Source organism: Monopterus albus, unplaced genomic scaffold (genome assembly GCF_001952655.1).
Source record: "Monopterus albus unplaced genomic scaffold, M_albus_1.0 scaffold38.1, whole genome shotgun sequence".
Lineage (NCBI taxonomy): Eukaryota > Metazoa > Chordata > Actinopteri > Synbranchiformes > Synbranchidae > Monopterus > Monopterus albus.
Genome location: NW_018127918.1, coordinates 589,414 through 614,805, shown reverse-complemented (window position 1 = coordinate 614,805; position 25,392 = coordinate 589,414). Strand labels below are relative to the sequence as shown.

General features: G+C 39.2%; 1 protein-coding gene across 3 annotated transcripts in view; it reads left to right on the top strand.

The window, feature by feature from the left end:
- The window catches only part of LOC109959237 (cell adhesion molecule 2-like), a 210,468-nt gene that overhangs the window by 117,064 nt on the left and 68,012 nt on the right, over positions 1-25,392 (top strand). For 2 of the 3 annotated variants that reach the window (XM_020598445.1, XM_020598447.1), the window contains exon 2: positions 22,063-22,089. The exons of the other annotated variant lie outside the window; for it this stretch is intronic. In XM_020598445.1, coding sequence (XP_020454101.1) covers positions 22,063-22,089 — 27 coding nt within the window. The remainder of the gene's footprint in view (positions 1-22,062; positions 22,090-25,392) is intronic. 3 annotated transcript variants of the gene reach the window in all.

The following is a 25,392-nucleotide window of genomic DNA, read 5'->3' as shown; positions in this document are numbered from 1 at the left end:
ATTCTCAGATGTGGTTGCCTCTGTTGCTCTAATGCTTGTGTGAATAGCAGTATTAGGCCACATACCCTTACTGATAATTGGAACAAAGTGGGGGATCAATGCAGACGTCTCACACACACACACAATATAAATAATCACATTTTCACACAAATACACACCGGTGGGTTTGTGTACACACAGTGGAGGGAAGCACTGGAATCAATACAACTCAGGCGGGATTTTCTCCCAATTTACAGTGCATGCTCAAGACAATGGAGTTGAACATTTTATGCTACAGATACTAAAACGACTGAATTGTTTATATGGTTATGGTTAGACTTTTGTACAGTCAACCACGTCTCCTGTCTCAGGGAAAGCACTAAGCATGCTGCCTACACAAACTGCACCAATCAGAAAACAAAGTGAAGAAACTAAGATGCACTGAGAATTGTACATGATTTTACAAAATCTTCTAATATCAACATTCTTGTTTTCCAGTAGGGTTGTAATCACAACCATCTGGGTGACAAAGCTTAGTGCTTATGTCTTTCTTTTATGTCCAGCATACTCGTGTAATTTTTATATTATCAGAGAGCAGCACTGCACTAAAACAACACTACTCTCACTGAGCCAGAAATAGATTCAGGGTTCACGAGTCTCTGTCTCTCCATGTATTAAACATCTGTCTACATTTACAGTATGTGTGTGTGTGTGTGTGTGTGTGCATTTTTAATGCATGGATGCCCATGCATGTGTGTATTCCCCTAAATAAATGTCTTGTGTTTCACAGAGTTTCTCCAAGAGGAAGAAGAAGCAGCCAAGTGAGACTAACAGGCAGGTCTAAGTGGAGGAGCACTGATGGTTCTAAGTGGAAGTGTGCTGATGTAGGAGGATACTACATCCCATTAAAACAGAAAAGATATTTGATCATGGACTCCAGTTGTCCTTTTAGGACAACAGCACTATAAATGTCAGTGCAGACAGTCAGTGTTCGTCTCTCCACAGGTAGCCTATTTGTCTGCTCAGTGGTGGGAAACCACAATGACTATTGTTGGCGCTGAAATATGTGAAAGGATGCAGGAATTGAATAACTTTAATATGTTGAACTGAGTGCAGTCTATAGACCATTCATTCTTGTATATCATTTCAATATCTGAAATTTTCAGGTCTCTTTTTTAAATGTTGAAGTATCTGTGGTTTATTATAAATTGTAAGAGATTTTATACTTGTCTAAGTATAACTCCGTTGGTCACATTTAGTGTTCATCTTTGTGTAGATCTCCACTCAGCTTGTTTGGTTAAGAAAGTAAAACAAAACTGCAGCTAGCTGTCTGGATATTTTAATTGGGTGGCAGTCTGTTAGAATCACCCTATTCCATTGGGTGAGGTAAAAGAAGAAAGCACAGGAAGAAAGACAAAAGACATTAATGGTGCTTAATTGATTTTTCCGAAACTGTTTTTTTTTCAAGCTCATACTCTTAAAGGGGAAATATTACCTTCTTAATTGTTAAATCAAATTGTCGGCTGCCAGTAAAATGTAACAGAATTAATGGAGTGTTACCAGCATGGATCTTACTTGTATTACTTTATATAAGATTTTCATATAAGTATTAAAGATAAACCAGAGCAGGTTTTGTGTTTTAAACCTGGTACCAACAGTACTAGCAGTCTTAATTTGCATCACATGAAAGACTGAGTATGTTCTTTTAACTGTTTTGGTTTCACTGGGTCAGCACACAATCCACTAATCTTCCTCACATCAAATTAAGTCTTAAATATTTTAAATATAGTTGATTTTCAGTGAATTATCAACATCTAAGAGAAAAACAGTTTTATAAATCATTCTGTATTGAAAACACGGTGACTCATTTTGTTGTCGGTTATCTTTTCTTTGCAACATATGGGGGAAATCCACAGTCACACATCACCTCCGTGCTTGATTTATGAAAGTAGGGTCTTTTTTATACTGAATACCCTTAATTTGCCAGCGAGCTGTTCATATTTTGCACCATAGAAAAATAAATGTCAAAAAATTCTAGCATGCTTCCATTTTACAACTCATTTAATCAGAGATTAGCCATATACGTCATTTACTCTGCCCTTTATTATAAAGTCATTTGGCTATGTACAGGACATTTTAGGGATGTGCATGAAAATGTCAGCAAAAATCAGACATTTAACCGTGTTAAACACATGATTTCCTCGCTATTTTTCCTCTGTTAGACTGACATCAAATGATCAGTTTAGCTGAAAACAGCACAAGTGCACCACTCTTGGATCAGAAGATGTTTTATGCACATCTCATTCAGCAGCAAACATGGCACATACAAAATGGCAAAATACAGTGCCCTGTGTAATGTTTGGGACAAAGACCCATCACTTATTCTTTTTTTTGTACTAGGAAATTATAGTCTCTGAATTTAAAAATAATTACATTTGGTTCTATTGGATATTTCCAGGTTTTATTAAAGGGCATTTTAACACATTTAGGGTCATATGTAGTCCCCTCCATTTCAGACTACCATAATGTTCAGGACACGCGGCTTCACAGGTGTTTGCTTTGGTTGCCTACTAAATAAAAAATGGCCAATTGGTAAGCTTACCAAAATCAGCTGTTCAATTCAGCTCAGTGCTTTATTTACCTTTTTAACAAAGCTGATAAGATTTTGCTTCTGTGTTCACAGAAAAAAACAACACAAAATAAGCAAAGCTAAATAAAACGAATACCATTAAAACAATAGGTGCTCAACAATTAATTCTTATTTGAAATAATACCAGCTATTAAAAACAGCTTATAACAAACTGTGATTAAAAACCTATACCAAATATAAGAGTAAAAAAGGTAAACAGCCTTTGGAAAAGTGCTATTCCTGAACCTAGTAGTCTTGTTTCTAAAAGTTCTTAGTCTTATAAGGGAAGGGAGGAAGCTCAGGAGATTGTAAGCTGGATGAGATTCATCATTGTTCCGAATCCTGGTGACATATACTTCAGACAACCTTTGAATATCACAGCCTACAACTTTTTGAAGCCATCTGTACCTTTTTATTTAGTTATTGTTTGTCCTGTCTTGTGGCATTTCCTTACCCACACTATCATAGCATATGTTAAAATACTTTCATTACCAGCACTGATAAAGTAACAACATCTCTACAGGGCTACACACTGTTTGGACACTGGTGAATTTACTAATTGCTAAGGGACAGCTGATGACAGACGAAATCTCTCCATAATAAAGAACAATCCCCAAACTGCTGCTCGACATATCAGAGACACTCTTCAGGAGTCAGGTGTAGATTTGTCACTGACAACTCCCTGCAAAGAGCAATTGGAGTTCTGGAAAATTGTTAGGGTGTGGACAGATGGAACTAAGACTAACTTATATCAAAGTGAAGGTGGCATGGTGGTGCAATGGTTAGTTCCGCTGGCTCCCAGCAAGAAAATTCTGGTTTCAAACCTCAGGGCGTGTTGTTGGCATATTGTTTTGTTTGTTTTGCGTTCTGCATTGTTGATTTTGTGAAGCACTTTGTGATTTTATCTGTGAAAGGTGCTATATAAATAAACCTTTACTTACTTACTTACTTACTTCTGTAAATTTGTATGTTCTCCCACCCCTGTGGGATTCTTTCCGGGTACTCTGGCTACAGTTCAAACACATTTACGCTGTTTTTACGCTGATTGGTAATGGTAAATTGCCTGTAGTCCTGTAGGTGTGAGTGTGAATGGTTGTCTCTGTGTAATAGTCCTGTGATAGACTGGCAAACCCCAACCCTCATGATCCTCTACAGGATGAGCCATATAGATAATGGATGGGTGGATATCAGAGTGATGGCAAGAGCAAAGTATGGAGGACAGAAGAAGCTTCCCAAGATCCAAAGCATATTGTCTCCTCTGTGAAACTGTGGGGGTGTTATGGATTGGGCATTTATGGCTGCTACAGGAACTGGCTCACCTGTCTTCATCAATAATATCTTGTAACTGCTGATGATAGTAGCATTGACAATGTATTCTGAAGTGTAGTGACCTATCACTTCACCTGTCTAAGTTCAAGTGAATGCCTTGGAACTCATTAGTTGGCGGTTTATTCTACAGCAAAGCAATAGTCTGAGCATAATGCTAATGTAACAAATGAGTTTTCTAAGCCAAAAAATGGACAATTCTTCAGTGGCCAAGTTGCCGTGGAGAAAACTTAAAGGGATTAGCCTCAAAACGAGCATGAGCCAAACATGGCTGCAATACAGGCCTGGCAGAGCATCACCAGAGAAGATACCCAGCATCTGGTGTTGTCTGTAAATTGCAGACTAGGGATATGCAACAAACTACTAAATATAACACTTTCCTTTACATAACATTGTGGTGTCCTGAACATTCATGTACCCTGAATTGGGGAAAGTAATTTCTACATGGTAAAACCAAAATTTATATTTAAAAAATACCCTTTAATAAAATGAGAATGTGGGTTTTCAGCATATGCATTTTTTTATTAATAATATCAAACTGTGCAGTGCAAAAGCAAATGGATAAATGATGGGTCTTTGTCCAAAACACTGTGGAGGGCCCTGTACATACTGTATTTGTTTTGTAGAATGTACAAAACATTCTCCTTATTGCTCATTTTTTACAAAAACACTTCTACCCACACACATTGTCATACAAAACCTGTAATATTGTGTTGTTGTTAAGGAAATTCACATCAGTTGTACATGCGTGTCTGATAGAGAAACAATGAGAAAATAGTACATTAGTGAGTATTTGTGTACATACATACATGCTGGTTGCAGGTCTGTTTTGCGTCAGCTCGACATCACTGATAATTGAAACTGACTTCCATTATTTATAAGCTGTAATTAAAAATTTCCTCCCTTTCGCATACAATTACTTTTTATTTAACGTGACACCATAGACACCATAAGGTGTCATAAGTTATCTGCACAAGGCCTTGTTCATTTATCACACACACACACACACACACCTGTGCGCACAACATATGATATGTGCTTTGCAAATGTAAGTAATTACTAGCCTGTTGAAATCTTGTCATGTTAGTAGGTGTGGTTTCAAATTCAACCTTGATTAACATGATCTGTGTCTTGAAGAATGGGTAAGGAAGGAGGGATTTTTATGACATACTGTATGTATGAAATATTAATCCACTGTGCTTAAGCATCATTGATCATTTTTTTCTTCTTCTGTCTGAAATGAGCAATCTATCTGCTCTCTTTGGTTTGATATTCATATATGTGCCTTCAATAGGAAAAACATTCTGACAATGTTAGAATACAAAAAGACCAGAACCTTTCCCAAAGTTTAAAGAAAAGTCCTGTATGGAGCATTCATTCAGTGGTAGGCTTTAAAAAAATGAAGGGAAAATGAACAACTGGAAAAAGAATGTTTCCTTTAATTGGATAGTTTTAATAAGAAGATTAGTTTTTACAGGAAATGTTAATAACACATAAATGAGCTCCTTCCTTCACAATGTAGTGTTATTTCAGTTAGCCACTAGGTAGTATGTATCAATCAGCCATTTCAAATGTTCTGAATTTTTAATTCTTCTGAGAAACAATAACTGTTTGTTTGCAATAATTAATATGCTATAGGCTAAATAAAATTACACCTAGATTCCATTTTAGGCAAGTAAATAACACTGGAATAAATGCCATGATGAACAAGAATAACAAACTTTAAGCAAAACAGCTATACATTTTTTAAAACAATAACAATTAACACATGAAAAACTTTGCATGCTGGAGTAAATCAAAGAATATTAGTACCCATAGAAATAATATATTGGAAAACATGATTCAAGGGTGGTAGCAAAACATATTTTCTTGGAGAAATTAATTTTTACTTTACAATGAAAGAAAGTAATTGTATCTGAGAGGTATTATTGGAGAGGAAGACACCTGGAATGAAGGAAGTTGCACTATTAGATGGAAATTAAATAAAGTTTAATTATAATACCTGAACTTTTAGTGTCCTGTTGTGAATGTGTGACTGGATGTTGTAGAGGGCACACCAAACTTTGTTTGTGGACTACCAGATTTGTAGAGGCTTGGTTTAGAGCAGGGGTGGCCAATTCCAGTCCTCGAGGGCCGCTGTCCTGCTTGTTTTCCAACTATCCCTGCCTGACCTGCTGCTGATTACCTGGCTCAGGTGTGTTCAGGGAGGTTTCTTCCATTAAGGTAGTTTTTCCTCCCCACTGTCACCATGTGCTTGTTCAAGAAGGATTTGTTGGGTTTTTCCTTATAGCAGTGTAAGGTTTAGACCTGATTATGTAAAGACCCCTGAGACAATTGTTGTTGTGAATTGGCACTATACAATTGAATTGAAATTGAATCCTGAAGAGGGTCACAAGGGAGCTCGGGCCAAGCTCAGCTCTCATTGGGTGAGAGGCAGGTTACACCCTGTACAGGTTACCAGTCTATCATGCGGCTGACACTGAGAGACAGACAACCACACACACCCACGCTCACTCCTATGGGCAATTTAGAATTGGCAGTCAACCTAAGCTGTACTTGGAGAAAACCCACGTACGCACAGGAAGAACATGTAAAGTCCACACAGAATGGCACCAAGTTGGCCGGGGCTTGAACCTGGAGTCGTCTTACTGTGAGGCAACAGCACTAACCACTGTGTGGCCAGATCTAATTTGACAAAAAAATTGGAGTTGAGCACATAATGTGAACATGGCCTTAGTTTTGTTCAGTTGATGACCCACTACACGTACCAGGTTACATTATTCAAATGTTAATTGCTCAGCTCCTTCTTCACCACGACGGATCGGTACATCGACCGCATTACTGCAGAAGCTGCACCGATCTGCCTGTCAATCTCCCGTTTCATCCTTCCCTCACTCGTGAACAAGACCCCAAGATACTTGAACTCCTCCACTTGAGGCAGGCACTCTCCACCAACCTGAAGGGAACAAGCCACCCTTTTCCGGCTGAGAACCATGGCCTCGGATTTGGAGGTGCTGATTCTCATCCCAGCCGCTTCACACTCGGCTGCAAACCGCCCCAGTGCATGCTGGAGGTCCTGGTTTGATGGGGCCAACAGGACAACGTCATCTGCAAAAAGCAGAGACGAAATCCTGTGGTCCCCAAACCGGACTCCCTCCGGCCCCTGGCTGCGCCTAGAAATTCTGTCCATAAAAATAATGAACAGAACCGGTGACAAAGGGCAGCCCTGCCGGAGTCCAACACGCACTGGAAACAAGTCTGACTTACTACCGGCGATGCGAACCAAGCTCCTGCTCCGATCGTACAGGGACCGGGTAGCCCTTAGCAAAGGGCCCCGGACCCCGTACTCCCGGAACCTTACTCCTTGAGAGAGGCTGGACCCTCAACATGAGTGTTTGAAAATGGACATTTTAGTTGTGTTGAAATAGCAGTGAAATAAGTTATTTAGGGGGACATGAAACAGCTGAATGGTTTCATGTTGCAAAGTAAAAGGGGGCCCAGGACAGAGGCTCGAGGAATCTCATAGGGGATGCAGTCAAGTGTGGCTCCCATTTCACAATACTTTACAGTCTTTTTGCATCTGCATCAGATGCCTTTTCCCCTGTAGGAACAAGATTTAAGAAAAATATTTTATTTATTATTAGTATTTTCATTGTTGATTAGCAAAATGGCCATAATCAGATTACAGTTTATCTAAACATATACTGTATAGCCATTCAATATTCAGTTTCTGCTGTCAGATGTCACCTGGATGCCCAGCACCATTCAGCCTGAGGTTGTGCTTTCATCCATTTTTACAAGCTATTGAAGATCTCATCTCAAATTTTCATCTAAACAAGTTTATATATATTGTGCTAATAAATTGCAGTGATGAGAGAGAGCATTATTTTATTATTAAATTGTTTTTAATTTATTTATTTACCATGTAAAGAGATTTGTGAGAAATGTGTGAAATTTGGCAGGTAAGGTGTGAAGCTTCCTGGTTAAATTCTCTCAGCAATATAGTTACAGTATAACTTTAATTAGATAGTGTGAATAGTGGTGAGGTTTGACAGCTTCACACTTGACTGGGCAGTCTGAATGTCTCTTGATGGCCGCAGAGCTTTAGCGATAGCCACATCATTTCTATAAGTGTTGCATTGCCAGAGTTGACAGTTGCGATTGTACCAACTGAATACTTGCCTCACAGGATGAAAACATATTCATTCATTAAATCTCAGTGGATTACTCCTCTTGAACTTTATATATGCAGAGGCCTTTTTCCTGACTTACCAGCTGACAATCACTGGTTACCACCCATCTATGAGAGCATGGCTGTGTGTCAGGTAACTGACATTTGAATGGCTTCCTCACTCACTGTGTGGTGTCAACACCTTTGTCTGGCCCTGACAGAAAGTCAGCTCTGATGGATATGACATAGCAGCTCCTTGACATTATTGCTCCCATTGAGAGGTTCGTAGGAGTGCACACCTACAGGATACGGGAACGTTCTGTGCCTCTGTTTCACACACATACGCATACACACACATGCATGCACACACACGAAGTGAGCATAAAGGCATGAAGCCAAATGGCATAATCCTTCAATGATCCATCAAGCGTTTGAGGGGCCATTGTGTCCTGACCATTAACTAGACGAGGACAGCATCTTAAAGATGGTAATGTTGCTGCTCTCATTTAGCACATAGCCAAGACAAAATGCCAACTGCTAATCAGCCGCATGTGTGTGTGCCTCATATTATGTGGTGACCAAAGCCTGTTTACAGGCGCCCATTGTGGGGACTCTGCCTTCTCTGTGGGGACCGCATGTTATTCTCTGACATGTTTATCATTGGCTTTTATGGTGACAACTTGATTTAGGGTTAGGGTGAAGTTAGAGTTAGGTTTCGATTAGGGTTAAACAAGTAGTGGTTATGTTGAAGGTTGGGGTATGTCTCCAGCAAATGAATGTAAGTCGGTATAAAGATCCCATGAGGGTGTGTGTGTGTGTTTGAGTGAGAATGTGAGAGAGCGAGAAATTTAGGCTCTTCAGAAATTCACTTAGACAATCTCCTGCATTATTTGTGTGGATAACCTACGTATTGTAATCTAGCCCCAGCCAATAATAAGGTTTTTTGTTGGGAATCTTATGGAATGTAGTGTATGCTCAGTGTTTATGTAAACCTTCTATGAGAACTGAACAATACCAGTCATTAGGAACGACGTCTGTCACTAGTCATAGCAAATGTTGCACATTCCAGACAAAGGTGCAGCTACAAAGTAAGTTGGCTTGTATCAACAAAGTTGTAAACTGTTGCCCAAACTCATAACGTAATAGTTGTCTTTTCTAAGCTTCAATACCCAGTAGTATGTAGACTTTTATTATTCGCTACATGCTACTGACAACATCATTTGATGCTAAACTGAGATGGGATGAACAATTGTACATTAGTTTTACATTATTTTATTTCATCACATTAATGAAATGAAAACCTTCATTTAGAGTAACATTTAACCAGTTAAAAATAGCACTTTATGACTAAAACCAAGGCCAACCTCAAGTACTACAACACTAATCCCTAAATACAGGACTCATTCCTTTTGTTGTACAGTAGCAAGTGTTTATGCATGGGAGATTTCCACCTCTCAGATGCTTTGTTGTATAATAAAATAATTGACACTAATATTGTTCTAATACTGCAAACCACATACATCTAATGTTACCAGAACTCCTGATTTACAGATGAAATTATTCCTACACAGCCACAAGAATGACCAGACCACATTTTGTGAGACTGAATGCAGTACCTCTTCTCAGGGATCAGTGAATTGAAGGAAAAGAAGTTGTTTCCCCAACGCACAGAAACACATGTATGCCCACACAGATTTGCAGCACGGTGCATTGGGATGTTTGGGTGCACTGTGATGTTGGGGGCGGACGTTTAACAGATGGCGCCAGCTACCTCCCAGGACAGTAATGTGCAATTATCTGTGTCCAATTTACACCTTTGTAATGGGTGAGAAAGACAAGAAGAGAGAAAAGTGACAGAGTTAGGATAAAGCTAGGATAGACAGGGAGCGAGCAGTGTGTAACAATGAAAGCAGTGTGAAGTAAAAAAAAAAAAATTATAATAAGCTGGTTTGTGTGCGTTCTCCTCTAGAGACTGCATCACAGTTCAACACCACTGTGTCCACCCCCCACCCCCCTTTTAACATAACTCTTATGGGCTTGGGCTTGTGGATAGCTATAAAAGGAGCGTGTTCAGGTCAACTTTAATTTGATGGTGAAAAAAAAAAGCAAACAAGTCCTTATTTTATTTATTTATTTAGCTCATTTGTAACACTTGGAAAGAATTAGTTCCAGTTCACTTTGTTCAAAATGACCCAGATGAGTTCAAATTTGTTTTTGGTAATTGAACACAGTTTTTCTTTTGTTCTGTAAATATAAGCCGAGGCATGAAATGGAATTTATTCATGTCCAGCCTTGGGTGAAAGGTAATGGTTGAAGCAAGGTTGGTCAGTACCTGGATCTCTCTCTCTCTCTCTTAATTTTAATCTGTTTTTGGCTGATCTTTTTTGTTCCTTAAGATGCATGCAATATTTGTTTGTATGAAAAGAGCCCTGTTTTATTTATCATACCGCATAAGAAAGAAACCCAGTTGCAGTCAGTACTTGCAGGAAAACATTATTTCCATCACCTAAGATGTTTACCAAATTGCTTATAGTAAATGAAACAGCATACAGAAAAGTAATATAGCTAATGAAAGACTGTGCCAGAAGATATTGGGGACAGGATACTCAAAACTCACAATGCCTGTTTTCTAAAACTTGTAACGTTTAATAATACATTTAAATATATGTACGTCTGATTGGCTGGGTGGTTGAAAACAAATGCATGTCATTTACAATATCTTATTACAAGGACAACGACCTGACAGGACTCCTGCCAGGCCAGCTTGGCAGGATGCAGGCACACCCACACAATCACACACAATTTAAAGGACAAGACAGATGGACATCATTAGGTGGGAGGGGAGGAAGAAAGAAAGAAAACATTACAAAGCATGGACTATCAGTAATATAAATCAGTGGATAGATAAAAGCAACAAAATGACCAAATAGCAATTTTTTTACTTCTATATATGTGCATATTTATCAATAGATGGTTGTTTGTCATCTTGTTTTTTACTTGTTATTCTGTTTTTTATTCCATTTTATTTGGTGCACATCGGGGGCCGTTGAGCTTGAGTCAAATTCTTTGTATTTTAACATACTTGGCAATAAGGTTTCTGATTGATTGATTGATTGATGAGCAAATATCCAGGAAGTATTACCAGTGGTATAAATCTAGTTGAGTGGGAGAAGCAGTTCCCATGTTCTGTTTGAATAAATCGTACTATACACTTAACATAGGTACAGAGGGGAGTGAGCTCACAGTTGCACTACTATACATTACAGTAGCTGAAGCACAAGCGAATTTACATAATGCAAGCAGCAGCTCTCTCTGAAGAATAACACTTTAATAGTGGAGTAAAAGTGTGAAATGAGAATGTTCTGTACTGATCTATATAATACAGGCTGTGCTTTCACCACATTTACCAATGGGGCTCCTGTACAAGGCTAGATTGATGGGTGAGAGAAAAACAATATCTATTTTGAGAGGTAATGTAGAGAAGCAGAAGGGAGGACTATAAACAACCTGCCAGGTAGAAATGAAGATGAAGGAAAGATTATAGGATCTGTTGAAATTATTATCACAAATTTGACTATAGAAGCTAAGAAGCGCAGGTAGGAGGAGGACTGGATGACCTGGATAGCTGGAGTTGACTGAAGTCCCTTGAGAAACCTACATGTTGCAGGACTGCTCACCTTACTACAGTAGCTTCATTATAAATTTCACTGCACTGCATTCCCCATTGTGCCTTTTATTTATGTGAATCCAAATCACTCACACACACTTGCCTGACTTTTTAAGTAACACTGTATGAATTATACATTTTATTACACATACATATTAAGTATACAAGCCATACACTAGCACACATTGTTAGCCAATTTCTTCTTCCCCGGCTCTACTACGCTTTTCTTTTCCTCCTCTAGTCTTCTACTGGCCCACCTAAGGATAGAACAGCACATGGAGTACTGCTGATTGTTTCTAGAAAAACAAACAAAAATGGGAAGCTGCAGACGTAGGGGATAAAATGGAGGAGAATGTAGGAGTCAAGAGTGACAGCTGTAGTCATAGACTTCAAAGTAGGATGAATTCATGCATGTCTTACTGCCCTTTCTTCGTCTACCTCTTCTTCATAGCTTTATATCCAGTGAGCTACAGCCACAGACATCCATTGCACTGCAGCATTCTACACACACATCTTTGTTTGGGTTGCTTACTGCATCTTTACAATGACTTACATTAATTTCCTAGAGATTCTAAGGCCCAATCCCAACTCACCCCTTTCCCCTACCACTTAGCCCTACCCTTCCATTTTGTGTTTTCACATGTAGTCATAGGGGTGTGCCGATTCTTTTTAGGCGGGAGTAGTGCGAATTGGCAGGGTTTCAAACGGAGGGTTCTCAAAGGCAGACTCAAAACCAAGTGGTATGAAGCTAACTATGACAAAAGTTATTTGCAGTTGATGCTACACTTCTCACACAAATCCACCAACATTCCCTGGTGTCAAAAACATATTCCTATCATTGTATTTTTGTCTGTGCAAATGCTCATAGATCATGCAAAAGCTGACAATGCCAGTGTATAATTCAAACTTTCCAACAACAACTCATTGCATCCTTTTATTTAATCATCATTAACTACCAAAAACACACAGGGGTATTGAAGGGTTGTCCCATAGGGGAAGATTTCAACCACTGCTCCTTGTAACTTTGTTTTGAAGGTTAATTCAAAAACAAGGTGTAGGGGTCAAAAAATAGGAAATGGGATTGGGCCTAGCCCTAACTTTCTAATCTTAATTTAACTCTAACCTCATCCTAAACAACTCATCAGTCAAACATTTAGTGATTTAGGAAGGTCAGGTCCCACACTGACAGTGCGTAAACATGTTTTGGGCCCCCATAGTGTGAGTAATGCCATATATATATACACACAAACATGCACAGACAAACAACATAAGGGCTGCACAGCCCCACAGGTCCCAGGCTTTCGGTTCCTCCTGTCGGAAGTCTATTGTCATCTCAAACTGTTGGAACACCACAGAAACACAATGCCCTAAATAGAAAGGTATATAAAGTTGATGGTTTAAAAATATGAGCCTTGCGATGGCTGGAGTGCTAACAAACACAGGGAGCTTGCACTGTTTGATGCCAAATGCTCCCTTGAGGGTGCAGCTCAACGGTCAGCTTCCTACAGATACACAGTGAACACTTTGCCAATTTACTATCATTCTAGCCTTTGTAATGCAACACAGCACAAACATGCCTTTGTTCGCTGACCTTTGAATAATTCAGCTCAAGCAAAATGCTATGACACATTTTTGATCAAAGTCTTACCATCAAGGGGAGGAGGCATTTTCCAAACGCTATGTGTTCCTTTCCACTGAGGATAAAAGTTTCCCTTCTCAACATGCTCTCAGACTAACAGTAAGGATGGTGCCACCAAATAGAAAATCCCTTAGAAATATATGACAATCCATATATTTGAATTTAAGAGAGCACCTGATGCTGAATAAAGCATTACTGCCACATAACTCCTTATCCTGTAGGGATTTGACCTCTGCACAGAGTAAAAAATGGAGCTTGTATTATCTGAAAGTTTTTTCGTGGAAATCTCCTGTCCCTTCACCCTGTGACGAATAGCTAGAGATTACAGGTTGGTGACCAGGCAGGCATACGCATCCACTTCAAAGCTGTGTCTGGAGGAAGCCATTTGTTACCCCCAAGGCATCTATCACAATATAACTCCACCTTCTAAACTATTCATTTGAAGAAGCAGTGGAAACAAAAAGCATTTGCTGAGTTATAGGCTGTACCTGGACTGTCCATCATCCAATGCCAGAACCAGTTTGACAGTGTGCAGTGTGTGCACGTGTACATCTGTGCTCGTGTATGCATTCACGTGTGTCCATTATCATATAGCAATTCCTGTTTGACTTTTCTTTTTGGGGAGATTCATTATGACAATATCCCTCGGGTGTTTTGTGGAAATTGAAATGTGGTTCTTGAGCCCAAGGGGGAATTTCTTTAAGACTTTACAGGGCAAATGTTTAGGTGCTGTGTGTGCTGGTGTATCAGTGCATGTGTGCATGTTCCTGTATTTGTTTGTTTGTTGGGGGGGGGGGCATACCAAAGGACAGCTCTTATGAGATGACCATCAAACCTACACTTGTCTTCTCACTTCTGTTTCAATCCTCTTTTCCACTCTAGTTTAAACCATCCATCGCACTGTGATGAATGAAAACAATGCATACTACATTACTCAAAGTAACATGTTAAGAGCAGATTGAACATTTGTCTGATAGATTGCTGCCATAGCCACAGTCTAGACTTAGAAGGATTAGTGAGATGTTTTTCATGCTCCTGTCTTGTCAGTTTTTAGTAAACTAATAAATAACTTATAAATATTAATGGAGAAGTTTGGACTTCTATGCAACAATTCTGAATTCTAAATAGCCCCAGTGGTCCCAATTCACATTGACTCTCATTTGTATTTATTCTGTGTGGGAAGGGTTGGGATGTTTATTAGGCTTGCACTTGTACCTTGAGACAAACTTATGGCTCTGTATTTTTCTAGAAGCCCACTGCCATCTAATAAAGAAGGCTCCTACTGCACATATACCTGCCAGGAGACTGAGGTAGCTATGGGAGATATAAAATAATAAACAGCCAGCAAGCAGGCCATCTTACAGCAAAGGCTTAGAGGTGCTAACATGATAGAACATGTATGTACCGTTATAACAAACAGAACTACTTATAATGCATACACATCAAACTAACATGTAGAGAGGGTAATCAGGTTGTTGGTGGCAAATTGTGGTTCTAAATGGGAAGCAGATGCTCTTTGTTTACTGTATGTATACTCCTTACATCTCTTGGAAAGACTGCATGACATTACACAGACGGGCTATACTTGCAATCCTAATCCCAAAGCGCTGGCGTTTGAGACAATTCACATATCTGTGTGTAAAGATAAACAGAGAGAAGCTCATAGATCCTTCAGCAAGTAAGTACAAAGTTACAGCAAAAATGATGACTCATTATTAACTGGCACCACAGGTATTACTGACATGGTGCACAAAATATTGTACAGTTTGTGGTTTTAGCTGTCTTTCAAAGCCTATGGGTTTAAAAGCAAGCTGCAGTTTTTGGGTTAAACATAAAAAAAGCTTCTTTTCTGCCATCTGGAATGTCATATCTTTGATATTTAATATCTCAGAATTGTGTTCCATCCATATAAAGCATTTGTCTAGCAGTGTCCCAATTAATTAACATTCATCCATCCATTAGGTTTTGAGCTTATTCTATAGTGAGTCACGGGAGGGGGTGCTGGAGTCAATCCCAGCTGACACTGGGCGAGAGGCTCGGTACACTGTGGACAGGTTGCCAGTCTATTGCAGGGCTGACACATAGAGACAGACAACCACTCACACCTACGGGCAATTTAGAGTTGCAAATTAACCTAACCTGCATGTCTTTGAACTGTGGGAGGAAGCCAGAGAAAACCCATTCAGGCACAGGGAGAACACGCAAACTCCACAGGCCTCACAACCTTCTTGCTGTGAGGTGACAGTGCTAACCACTGCACCACTGTGCTGTCCAGTTAATCAACATGATATATGAAACTAGTCTAACGATGGGGATAAGATCAGCACAGGATTCTGTGCGGTACATATCACATAGTGTCACTTGTTTCTGATGAGGTTTGCTGTCGTGTGTGGGATGGTGTGATATATGGGAAAGTGGGTGTGCATTCTGTGAGTACAACCTGAGATTTACCTGTGCATTTTGTTGAATTATGTTTTGCTATTTTCAGAGTGTATGCTGTGTACACATAAATGTCCAAGGTCTACATTAGTTGTAGTGTACATGTTTTTGTAGTTACACACCTTATGACCTTTCTTGTAGAACAGCTGTGAAATCAAATGACAGAGGAGCTGTAAATCAAAACCACCAGGCCACTGTTTTTGAGCCCTCTTCCTAAAATACTAAATCCTGACGGTGTTAAAACCATCTATGCACTGTTTTAAATGCGAGATATTTCTAACTGTAATGCTATCAACTTGTGAAGCAGAGCCAAGGCTAACATAAAAATCAAGGTGAATACACATCTTTTATTAAATGTATACATTTCAAATGTTTTATCTTCTACTGTAAAGTTGTATTAATTTAGTAATGTATAAGAACATCTGTCACCCAATGCACTTGTTTCTAAATGTGTGGCAGATTCATACAAACTCTGTGTCAGGCTTTCAGTTTCAAAGCTGTGGCCAACAGCTACTAGACTGCAAATACTTGTAGTAACAATGTTCTAAACACCATGTCAGTTGTTAGACTTTAGGTTAGTTCAACTGATTAATGGTCTTTGGAAAGTGGACGTGTAATAATGCCTTTTTCACTGTTTTCATATATGCTGGACACATTATTTATCACTGTCTCTGCATTTTCATCACTTTTACTTCAGAAAGACTACACAAATATTACAAAATCATTGTGCACATTCATCAAGGAAAGCCAGAAAAATCACTAATATGGGTCTTGAATAGGTGAAAGCACTAGTTTTTTTTATGGGACACCAACTTTATGTTCGTCCACTCAACTTGTAGTCACACTTCACTCAAAAAAAAAAAAAAAAACATGCTTAACATAAACTGCTATTTTGCTTGTGTAGCATCACACTGTGTGTTCACCTGCTTTGAATATTTTTACCCAGTGTAATGGCCATTGTTGTTGTCACACCCATAATTGTGCTTCAGAAGGGGTAAACAGCACCTATCAGTAGGCCAGAGTCTGCATTATCATCAACACTGTTCTCCCCTGAAAGGTGACCTCTGGCTCCCATATTAATTATTGCAGGCACACAAATCGGGTGATGTCAGTGACATTATATAAACGCCAAGAAAACACTTTTAAATGGGAGACATCTGTTTATTTCCTGTTTCACAGCAATAGTCAGTGTTGTTAGTTTAATGAGTAGTTACTTTAGCCCAAGATACGATCATTCTTTAAACATAGTCAAGTTACTACTGGAATTAGATATTTTTTTAATGCTGCCATCTTGTTAGCATTGTTTAACAAACATAATTTTATCTGATTGCAAATCTATACAGTAAATAAATATTTGATCACTGTGCTTCTGAATAGAAAACTACAAATGAGCTTTTGGGGTCAGACTGTGTGGTGGCATTAACACAGTCTGGTAATGGTGATTGCTAGATTCGGTTATTTGCATTGTGTAAAAAATAACATCTTTAGTTAGGTTGAAACAAATGTTCCTACGTATGTGCATGTGCCAACAATGTGTATGCTTTTACCCATGTGGACTTGTGTGAATCTTTGTGTGTGTTGTATGGGCATTCAGATTTTATGAGTTGATGATTCTACCGTGGACACGTTATGCATGTGTAATCGTGTTAAGGAGTAGAAATCAAATATGCTAGATTAAATGACAAAACAAACAGATGTGTGTCTTCCTGTAATACAAGAAAATAAGGACATCGTAGACAGATCTAATAAAGCAGGCACTGTGGTGGCAATAAGCTGAGTTAAGTAGGCTTGATTCCATCTATTAACACTGTTTACCATCTCCTTTATTACCCTGAGATGAATTGCAGCCCTTAGCAAAAGCTATGATAGATCAAATGAGATTTAAATACAACTGCAGCTAAATCAAGCTACAGTAAGTATACATACCTTTTCTTGTATTCATTCAGAGCTATTTTGCTGACAATTCTCTTCAAAATAGTCACATGTGTGTGTAGGGCTAGAGTATGTGCCACAAGAGTGTTTTTATGTTTGTATGCCTGGATTGATTGCTCTATGTACAGCCAAGTCATAAGGTGACAAAGAGTGTGTTAAGGTTTTACTGCAATCTGCTCACCGGTGGAATATTGGTTGGATTCCAAAGGTCTGGAGTACATCAAACATACGGCAAAACAGCTGCTGCTGTATGAAAGATAAGCTAAACTCTCCATCATGCCATGTGACAGCTCATAGAGCCACGCTGCACACATCGATCTCCATAGGCTTTTCACTGCATGTCAGGTGCAGAATATATCTGCCACTGTGGAAAAGGTGGCCCAAAGGGGGAAGGAAATACAGCATGGGAAAGAAAGAGACAGTAGAGCAAAGAGTTAATGTGGAGGTAGAGTGAATATGTAAAGGCAGAGGAGACGAACTCCTGAATGAGCATAAGTTGCAGGGGGAAGAACGGAGAAGGAAATGAATAGGTAACTAGGAAGGATGTTGCAACAGAACATGTCCTCCCAAGAGACTTACGGCCTAAGGGGATACTGTGATCATTTCTATGTTTGTGTGTGGGTGTGTGTGCCTTTGTATTTCTTACATTATGGGGACTGAAACCTGTTAACACACTCACACTGTGGGGACTTGGCCATCCTTGTGGGGACCAGAGGCACACTGAATTTTAGGGTGGCAACATGGTTTAAGGTTAGGGTCAGGCAAGTAGTGGTTATGGTTAAGGTTAGGATAAGTCTACAGGAAATGAATGTAAGTCAATCTAAAGTCCCCACAAGGCATGAAAACAAAGCATATGTGTGTATGTGTATGCGTGTCACAGTAGGTGATGTTACCATGAACTATCACACAGTTTATTTATGACAGCTCCCCACTGGTGGTTACAGAGATGGAGAGCAACCTGCTTACACCTCATAGTCACTCACTTTTAGATTAAGTGTGTGTTTACTTCCTCATGATTCTTAGATCAATAGCTTCAAGCCTGGTTTTGGTAAATACTTGCACTGTAAAATGTAGGGTACTAAACAGCAGGTAATCATGGTTATGAGTAACATAAATGCATATCTTGAGGTGAGAGTATACTTATGTTTCTGTAATGTAGATTGTGATTATTTCAAACAAACCTCACTCAGCTGACTTCTTTATAAGTGGGGTTTTACCTTCACATCACAGTTTTTTTTAAGTCAAGGTGCATTTAAAATTCATTTGACACTATTATTTGCACATTTACACAAGCATGGAATGAAATTAAAGCTGCATGAAGTGGGTTTTGACCACTAGGGGCAGAAAAATTCCAACTCTCAGCAAGTAAGTGTTACAGGCATCAGGCTGGGGAGAACAGTGGACAGATGATGCGTCATATACATGGAAAACCTGAAACAGGAAACATTAGTTTCGTGTGTTTAGCAGGCTGTTTTACATCCGAAGAAGCGGAAGTCTCGCAGCTCTATTAAACTAGTGTTCCTGAGTTGCATACTCCATGTAGTGGTGTAATCTGGGTAATCTGAAAACATAGTACTTAAATCCTTTACTAAACAGACCAATCTGGCCATGGTTTCTACACAGAAATATGTAGAATTGCATACCAACTCAACAATTGTTACAATTGATTGGTGGGGTTACATAAGACTGAGTGCCATCAAATGATCAATTTCTTATAGCTATCATGTTAGCACACAACTGCCTGCTTACGCAGAAACAGAGAAACCTTCATCACCTCTTAAATGTATAGTGAGTCCTATATTTAATGCTGACACAACAGAAAAACAGGGATCCCAGAAGAGAGTGTTGGATTAAAATATACTGATTCCCTTCAGGTTCAAATCATGGTGCCTGCGGTCCACATGTCAGAGTGTCCATGGCTGACAATGGTTAGCGCCATCGGTGTGAGTTGGTGCCGCAGATGGCTGCCTCGGTTCTGTACTGAAAACAAATTCCTTGTGTGTGTAACATACTTGGCCAAATAAAGTGATTATCTTTATCGTTATCATGTATCTTTGGTGAATTCTGTCCACTCAGAAGTATTGACGGAATGTGGTAATTGTGTAATTGTTTAGGAATACTCTGCTCATGGCATGGTAAAATGGGGGGGGGGGGGGGGGTGGAATGAAAAATGCTTTATTCAATTTCATCTTGCCAGGACTTGCCGCACTGTTGTGTTGGTTGCCTGGTAACTGTAATACTCGGAGATACAAGTGCAGAGAGTGTAGTGGGTAAGACTCTCACCGTTTTGCTCTTTTCTTCTTTGTTTGTCTTCTCTCTCTCCTTCTAGTTGTGTATATACAATATTCAGCTGTTTTTGCAAGTGAGTGGTTGTAAAAACATATATGTTTTTTTTCCATCTTGTTTCCTTTATCTGTCTTTTGTTCATAGGTACTGATTAAGAGAGATCACAGTCACAGTTGTGTCATGGAGCTCATACCTAGACAACAGGGATGACAGGCGAGGTCAGACTTTGCTGGGGGAATATTTCACAAAGCCATCAGTCTTGAGTAGAAAGCAGTGTTGGCAGAGATGTGACATTCATTGGCCTGTTTCTGTATTGGTCTCTCCACCTATTAACCAGTGACATAGCAGCAAGGTGTGAAATTTAGACGCCTGCGCGTGTGCATTTGCATGCACGTGTGAGAGGGAAGTAGTATAGCTTGTTGCTCACAAGAATTTGTCTCTTATATGATTATTTTTGCTTTTTGTTTGCCTCGTAATTGTCCCCTCTGGTCCCCACTGTATATATTATGATGCTGCAGACCAAAAAGGGATGCAAATTATATTTAAGAATTCATCACAAACTACAGTAAATCATCAGCTTTTCTTTTTCACTCTCACTTCCTCAATCTATCTTGCACCATGGCGAGCTGTGAAATAGCACTAACAAAACATATTCATTTCCATCAGCTACTGAAAATTGGCTATCAAGACTCACTGACACTCAAATACAAACAAAACAATGTGTGTGTGAGTCGAAAGAGTGGTCAGACTGTTTGGTTTGTACCCTAGGCATGTTTTCGGGATTACTTTCTGCTCTTTCTCTGACAATGAGTTTAAACCAATTAAAGCATATTAACCTAGTGGGTTGACCACACAAAATAAAGAATTCTGTATTTCTTGTGCAAAGAGGGAGTAATTTACTGTACAAAAATCTGTAATCGAAAAGAAAACAATAATTTTTATAGCCTGCAGACTCTGTACCTGCGGTGAAATTCTCTTTGTTCTTCCTTTCGCATTCTTTTTTAGGCACTGTCTCTTTGAGCTGTACAGGTTTTCAGGCTCACTGGAGGCATTCCAATAGATCCATCAATTTAACAAAGCAGTGTGTGTGAAGCATAAAGAGCCATTCCCTCGGGATACACTCTCAAATACACAGACACATGTGCACACCGATAGACAATCCGTGTTGTTTGTTTGATTCGCCTCTGTGTTTTTACTGGAAGGATGTCTCAAAGGTGATGCGCTTGCTGTTAGTTAGGTCCTCTGTGTTGTGTTCTCTCGGTTTAATACATGGTTATATATCTGGCCTATATGGTTTTCACCAAGCTGTTTGCTGAACCCTCCCACATTATGGTATATTCTCTTCTAGACAACAGTCCTATCTGTGCGTCGCCTCACGAATTACAGTGCTGTCATTCACAGCATAATATGATGGTGCACAAGTGTGTGCTTGCATGCCTGTATTGTAGACTGTACTGAGCATACACACATCAAATTGTTACTTTCTGCATGTTCATATAAAACTGATGCCATATAGACATCAGCTAACAACATGATCATCTACTGTAAAATTCTCTTAGAGTTTGTAATTTCCACTTGATATCCAATGAAGCACAGCATTCTCTAATCAACAACATGATATCTACAGTATGTCCATATCCTTATGGGCCTTGCAAGCTCATTAGAAAGCAACAAGCTTCCTTGGATAATCTAGATGGTGAGACACAACTAATTAAAAGATGTCACACTGTAAGGTCTCAATTTACTGATGAGCTAAATCGGGACGATCTCTTTCTGGGGTTGAACAATTGGGGGGTTTCAGCACTCATGATTGACATCCAAGATAAAGACAATGCCGTTTCTGCTTGTATGAGACTGATGCAGGCACACTGTGCTTCATAGAGTCATCTAATCTGTTGCTCTGTCTTCTGTCTTTGTCCTTTTCCCTCCCTGTTTTCTGGCATCTGCCTCTTTTGCTGTCTATCCAATCCCTCTTGTCTACTTTGGAATTCCAGTGATGGCTTCAAAAGGCAAAGTTCGAGGTGAGTTCTGGCTCCATTTCCATGCTTCACCACCACTTCCAGTGCTGTGACTCAACCTTTAAAAAACTAACATAAGAAAAGTGAGAGATTTTTTTTTTTTTTTTTTTACCAAATAACTGGCTGATGTTTTTGTTTGTTTGCTTATTTCTGTGGCCAGGGGATGGTTTTTTTAAAAAATAAGTCTTGTCATTCAGTCATTTCAAATTTCATTTCAGCTTTCATACAGTTTAATGCTGTTTTGTTTTAATGGAATTTTCAGTGTGTTTTGGTAAATGCACTAAACTATAGCATGCACTGTTTACTTGTCATTACCTGAACAGTGGAAAATATTACTCTGACAAAATGATTTGCTTGGGATTTGAATGGTTTTAAAATGGTAGTACTACTGCAACAAAAACCTAATTTTAGTGTCATTATTTATATATTGTTTTTTCCCCCGTTTTGATAGATAATTACTTAAGGTCATAAACAAAGAAGAGGACAGTGTGAGGTCATAAGTTTAGTAATGGAGTATTTAATTGTGTCATACTGCCAGACACTGGAAAGGTGGCTGTAATATACAATGATAAAATCTTCTCCATCACTCCCTGTGTCTGCACGATGGCGGTAAGAATAGATCATAGATCAGTGTTTATTTGAGACCTGATTTCATTCAGCTATGTACTTCAGTACTTCAATAAGCCTCTCAAAAACTAAGAACCACCTAAATAATCTCCTTCAGTTTAGTTACCACGTATTACTAATGATTACAGAAGCACTGGTCTTAAAAATAGACATTTCGTGAGCAGAGACAGAAAAAAAGAGTCAAAAAAAGACAGGCATCACTCCAGGTGGCAACACACAGTCTATACAATTTAAGTTGTATGAAGAGAGCCTTTTTATTTATTAATGAAGTTGATGCAGTAATTATGTAGCAGAGTGTTTCTTTAATAAAGCAATTCCACAATCATAATCTGAGCTGAACCTGAAGGAAAAACAGACCACTACATGCCCAAATGTACAAGACAAGTGACCCATCCAAAAAATAGTTGTTGAGGTGTTTTTTCTAAATAGTTTTTGATTTCAGAAAATCTATACTCTTTCTGCACATGCTCATCCAGTGGAGTCAGAATTGTTCCCTTAGGAAAAAAACACATTTCCACTATTTGTCGTTCATGACTCTCCGCCACTTTCCCAGAGGAGCCATCTTTTAAAAAGCTATATTTACTAGGCAGATTCTCAATCATAGTGAGAAGCTGGACTTGTGTGTGTAGTGGTCTGCTCTGATACAACTGTTGCAGAAACACACAACATTTCATACAAAAAAGTGTTGTGGTGTGATGGAACAGGTACATTGCTCATACCAAAGCCCTGTCCACTCCTTCCAACATGATCTCCCTTTTCCTCCTCCTGGCCAGTAATGGTAGTGACAGCATCCGCATCACGTTGTTCCACTACACCTGACTACAGTCTTTTCTCACATCCAGCTGCATATGATGCTGCATATAACTAAGATTTTCGTCTCATCCACTGTTGACCCCACTCTCTCTTTAAAAGCCACCCTAACCTGCCTCTTATCCTTTTCTTTCTTAATGTGACAGTATAGGAAATCTATTGCACTCTTAATAGAGAAACAGAAGATGTGTAGATCAGAGTCAAGCATATGTCTCATCCCTGCCTCTCTCCATTATAATGAGGGTATTGGTAGGAAAGCACAACTTGACAGTTTAGATTCATTCTGATCACTGGGCACATAAAGGCTCAGTTCGCTTCAAAGCACTAGTTCATCAATGTATTTCTTACTGGTGGAAGATTAAATTAGTTTTATTTTTAGAAAATGTGACAACATAAGGGTATCACTGTCAGGGATGCAAATGAGCATAAAATAGGACCTCATTAAACCCAACACAACACGGATAAATGGCACCTGTACAGCATGTTCATGTGTGTGTGTGTGTGCGCGCATTTGCAGAAGTTTTTTGAATTTGTTGTGAAGATTCATTTGTTCTTAACCATATTCTCTTGAACTGCTAAGTAGAGCATAATGGGATTGCACCCCATTCAAAAATATACACTTTCATCATGTTCAGTTGTCACGCAAGTTATGACTCCCTTGAATTATGTACTCAAATGTACTCATGCTGTTAGACCACTCTGAGCTTAGCTTTGAGATGAGATCTTCAGCGTCAACCCTGCTGCCGCGGTCCCTGACTGAAAATGGTGCTTAAAAACACACAACTAAGTCTGACACGAGCCTAGTGATAAGAGTTGTTTTTAAAACCAGCACTTTCTGCTCAGTGAGTCTTACAGATCCCCCGGGGGATGCGAGGCATTTCCCCAGATTACTCTTAAATGAACAGTATCTGTCAAGACATCACCGCACATTAGAAAATCACACTGTGTCATGTTGATTTGGGGAATTTGGGAGTTTTGGTGGCAGCAATGATTACTCTGATTTCCCTCATGAATGCCACCCTAGCCTGAGATCATCTAGCTCTCACCCCCTTACGAAAGCATAAGAAATGATTTGCTTCCAGTCAAAAAAGAAGAAGCCAAGTGTATTTCGCCTCAACATCAATTCGTTAGCCACCATGAATCTGTTTTCTCTGACCTTATGCTTTTATAACATTTAATTTAAAACACATACCAAGCCAGTAAGCATGTGGGTGACTCCTAATATTGCTTCACCATCATTTGGCTTTATATTTAAAAGAGGTAAAGAGTCAAAGATTTGACTTTGTTATACTATACAGGGCCAAATCTTTGTCGTCTGTGTCCTTGTGTCACTTAAAGCAGAACAGATGAGACTATGATATAGCTATTTATAAAAATAAAAAAATGCAATGTACAGTATATTGCACTGCTCATTATCAACCATCACTTTCCATTAGTAATGCAAAACCCACACATACTGCAAATGTACTTACTATATACTGTCTATAAATCTGGGCAGCATAATTTAAATGCCTGTTTCCCAGATCAAATCAAATCAAATCAAATCAAATTTTATTTGTATAGCACCAAATCACAACAAAAGTCATCTCAGGACACTTTACAAAGTAAGGTCTAGACCTTACTGTTATCAATATTATTACATAGGGAAAACCCAACAAATCCCCCTTGAGCAAGCACTTGGCGACAGTGGGGAGGAAAAACTCCCTTTAAAGGAAGAAACCTCCGACAGACCCCGGCTCTTGGTGGGCGGCCTTCTGCCTCGACCGGTTGGGGTGAGTGGATAGAGGAGAGACAAAAGAAGAAAAGCAACAAGACACAACAATCAAACACTGATCAGGTCGATGTGGCTGGTGACTGCTCGTCAGAGAC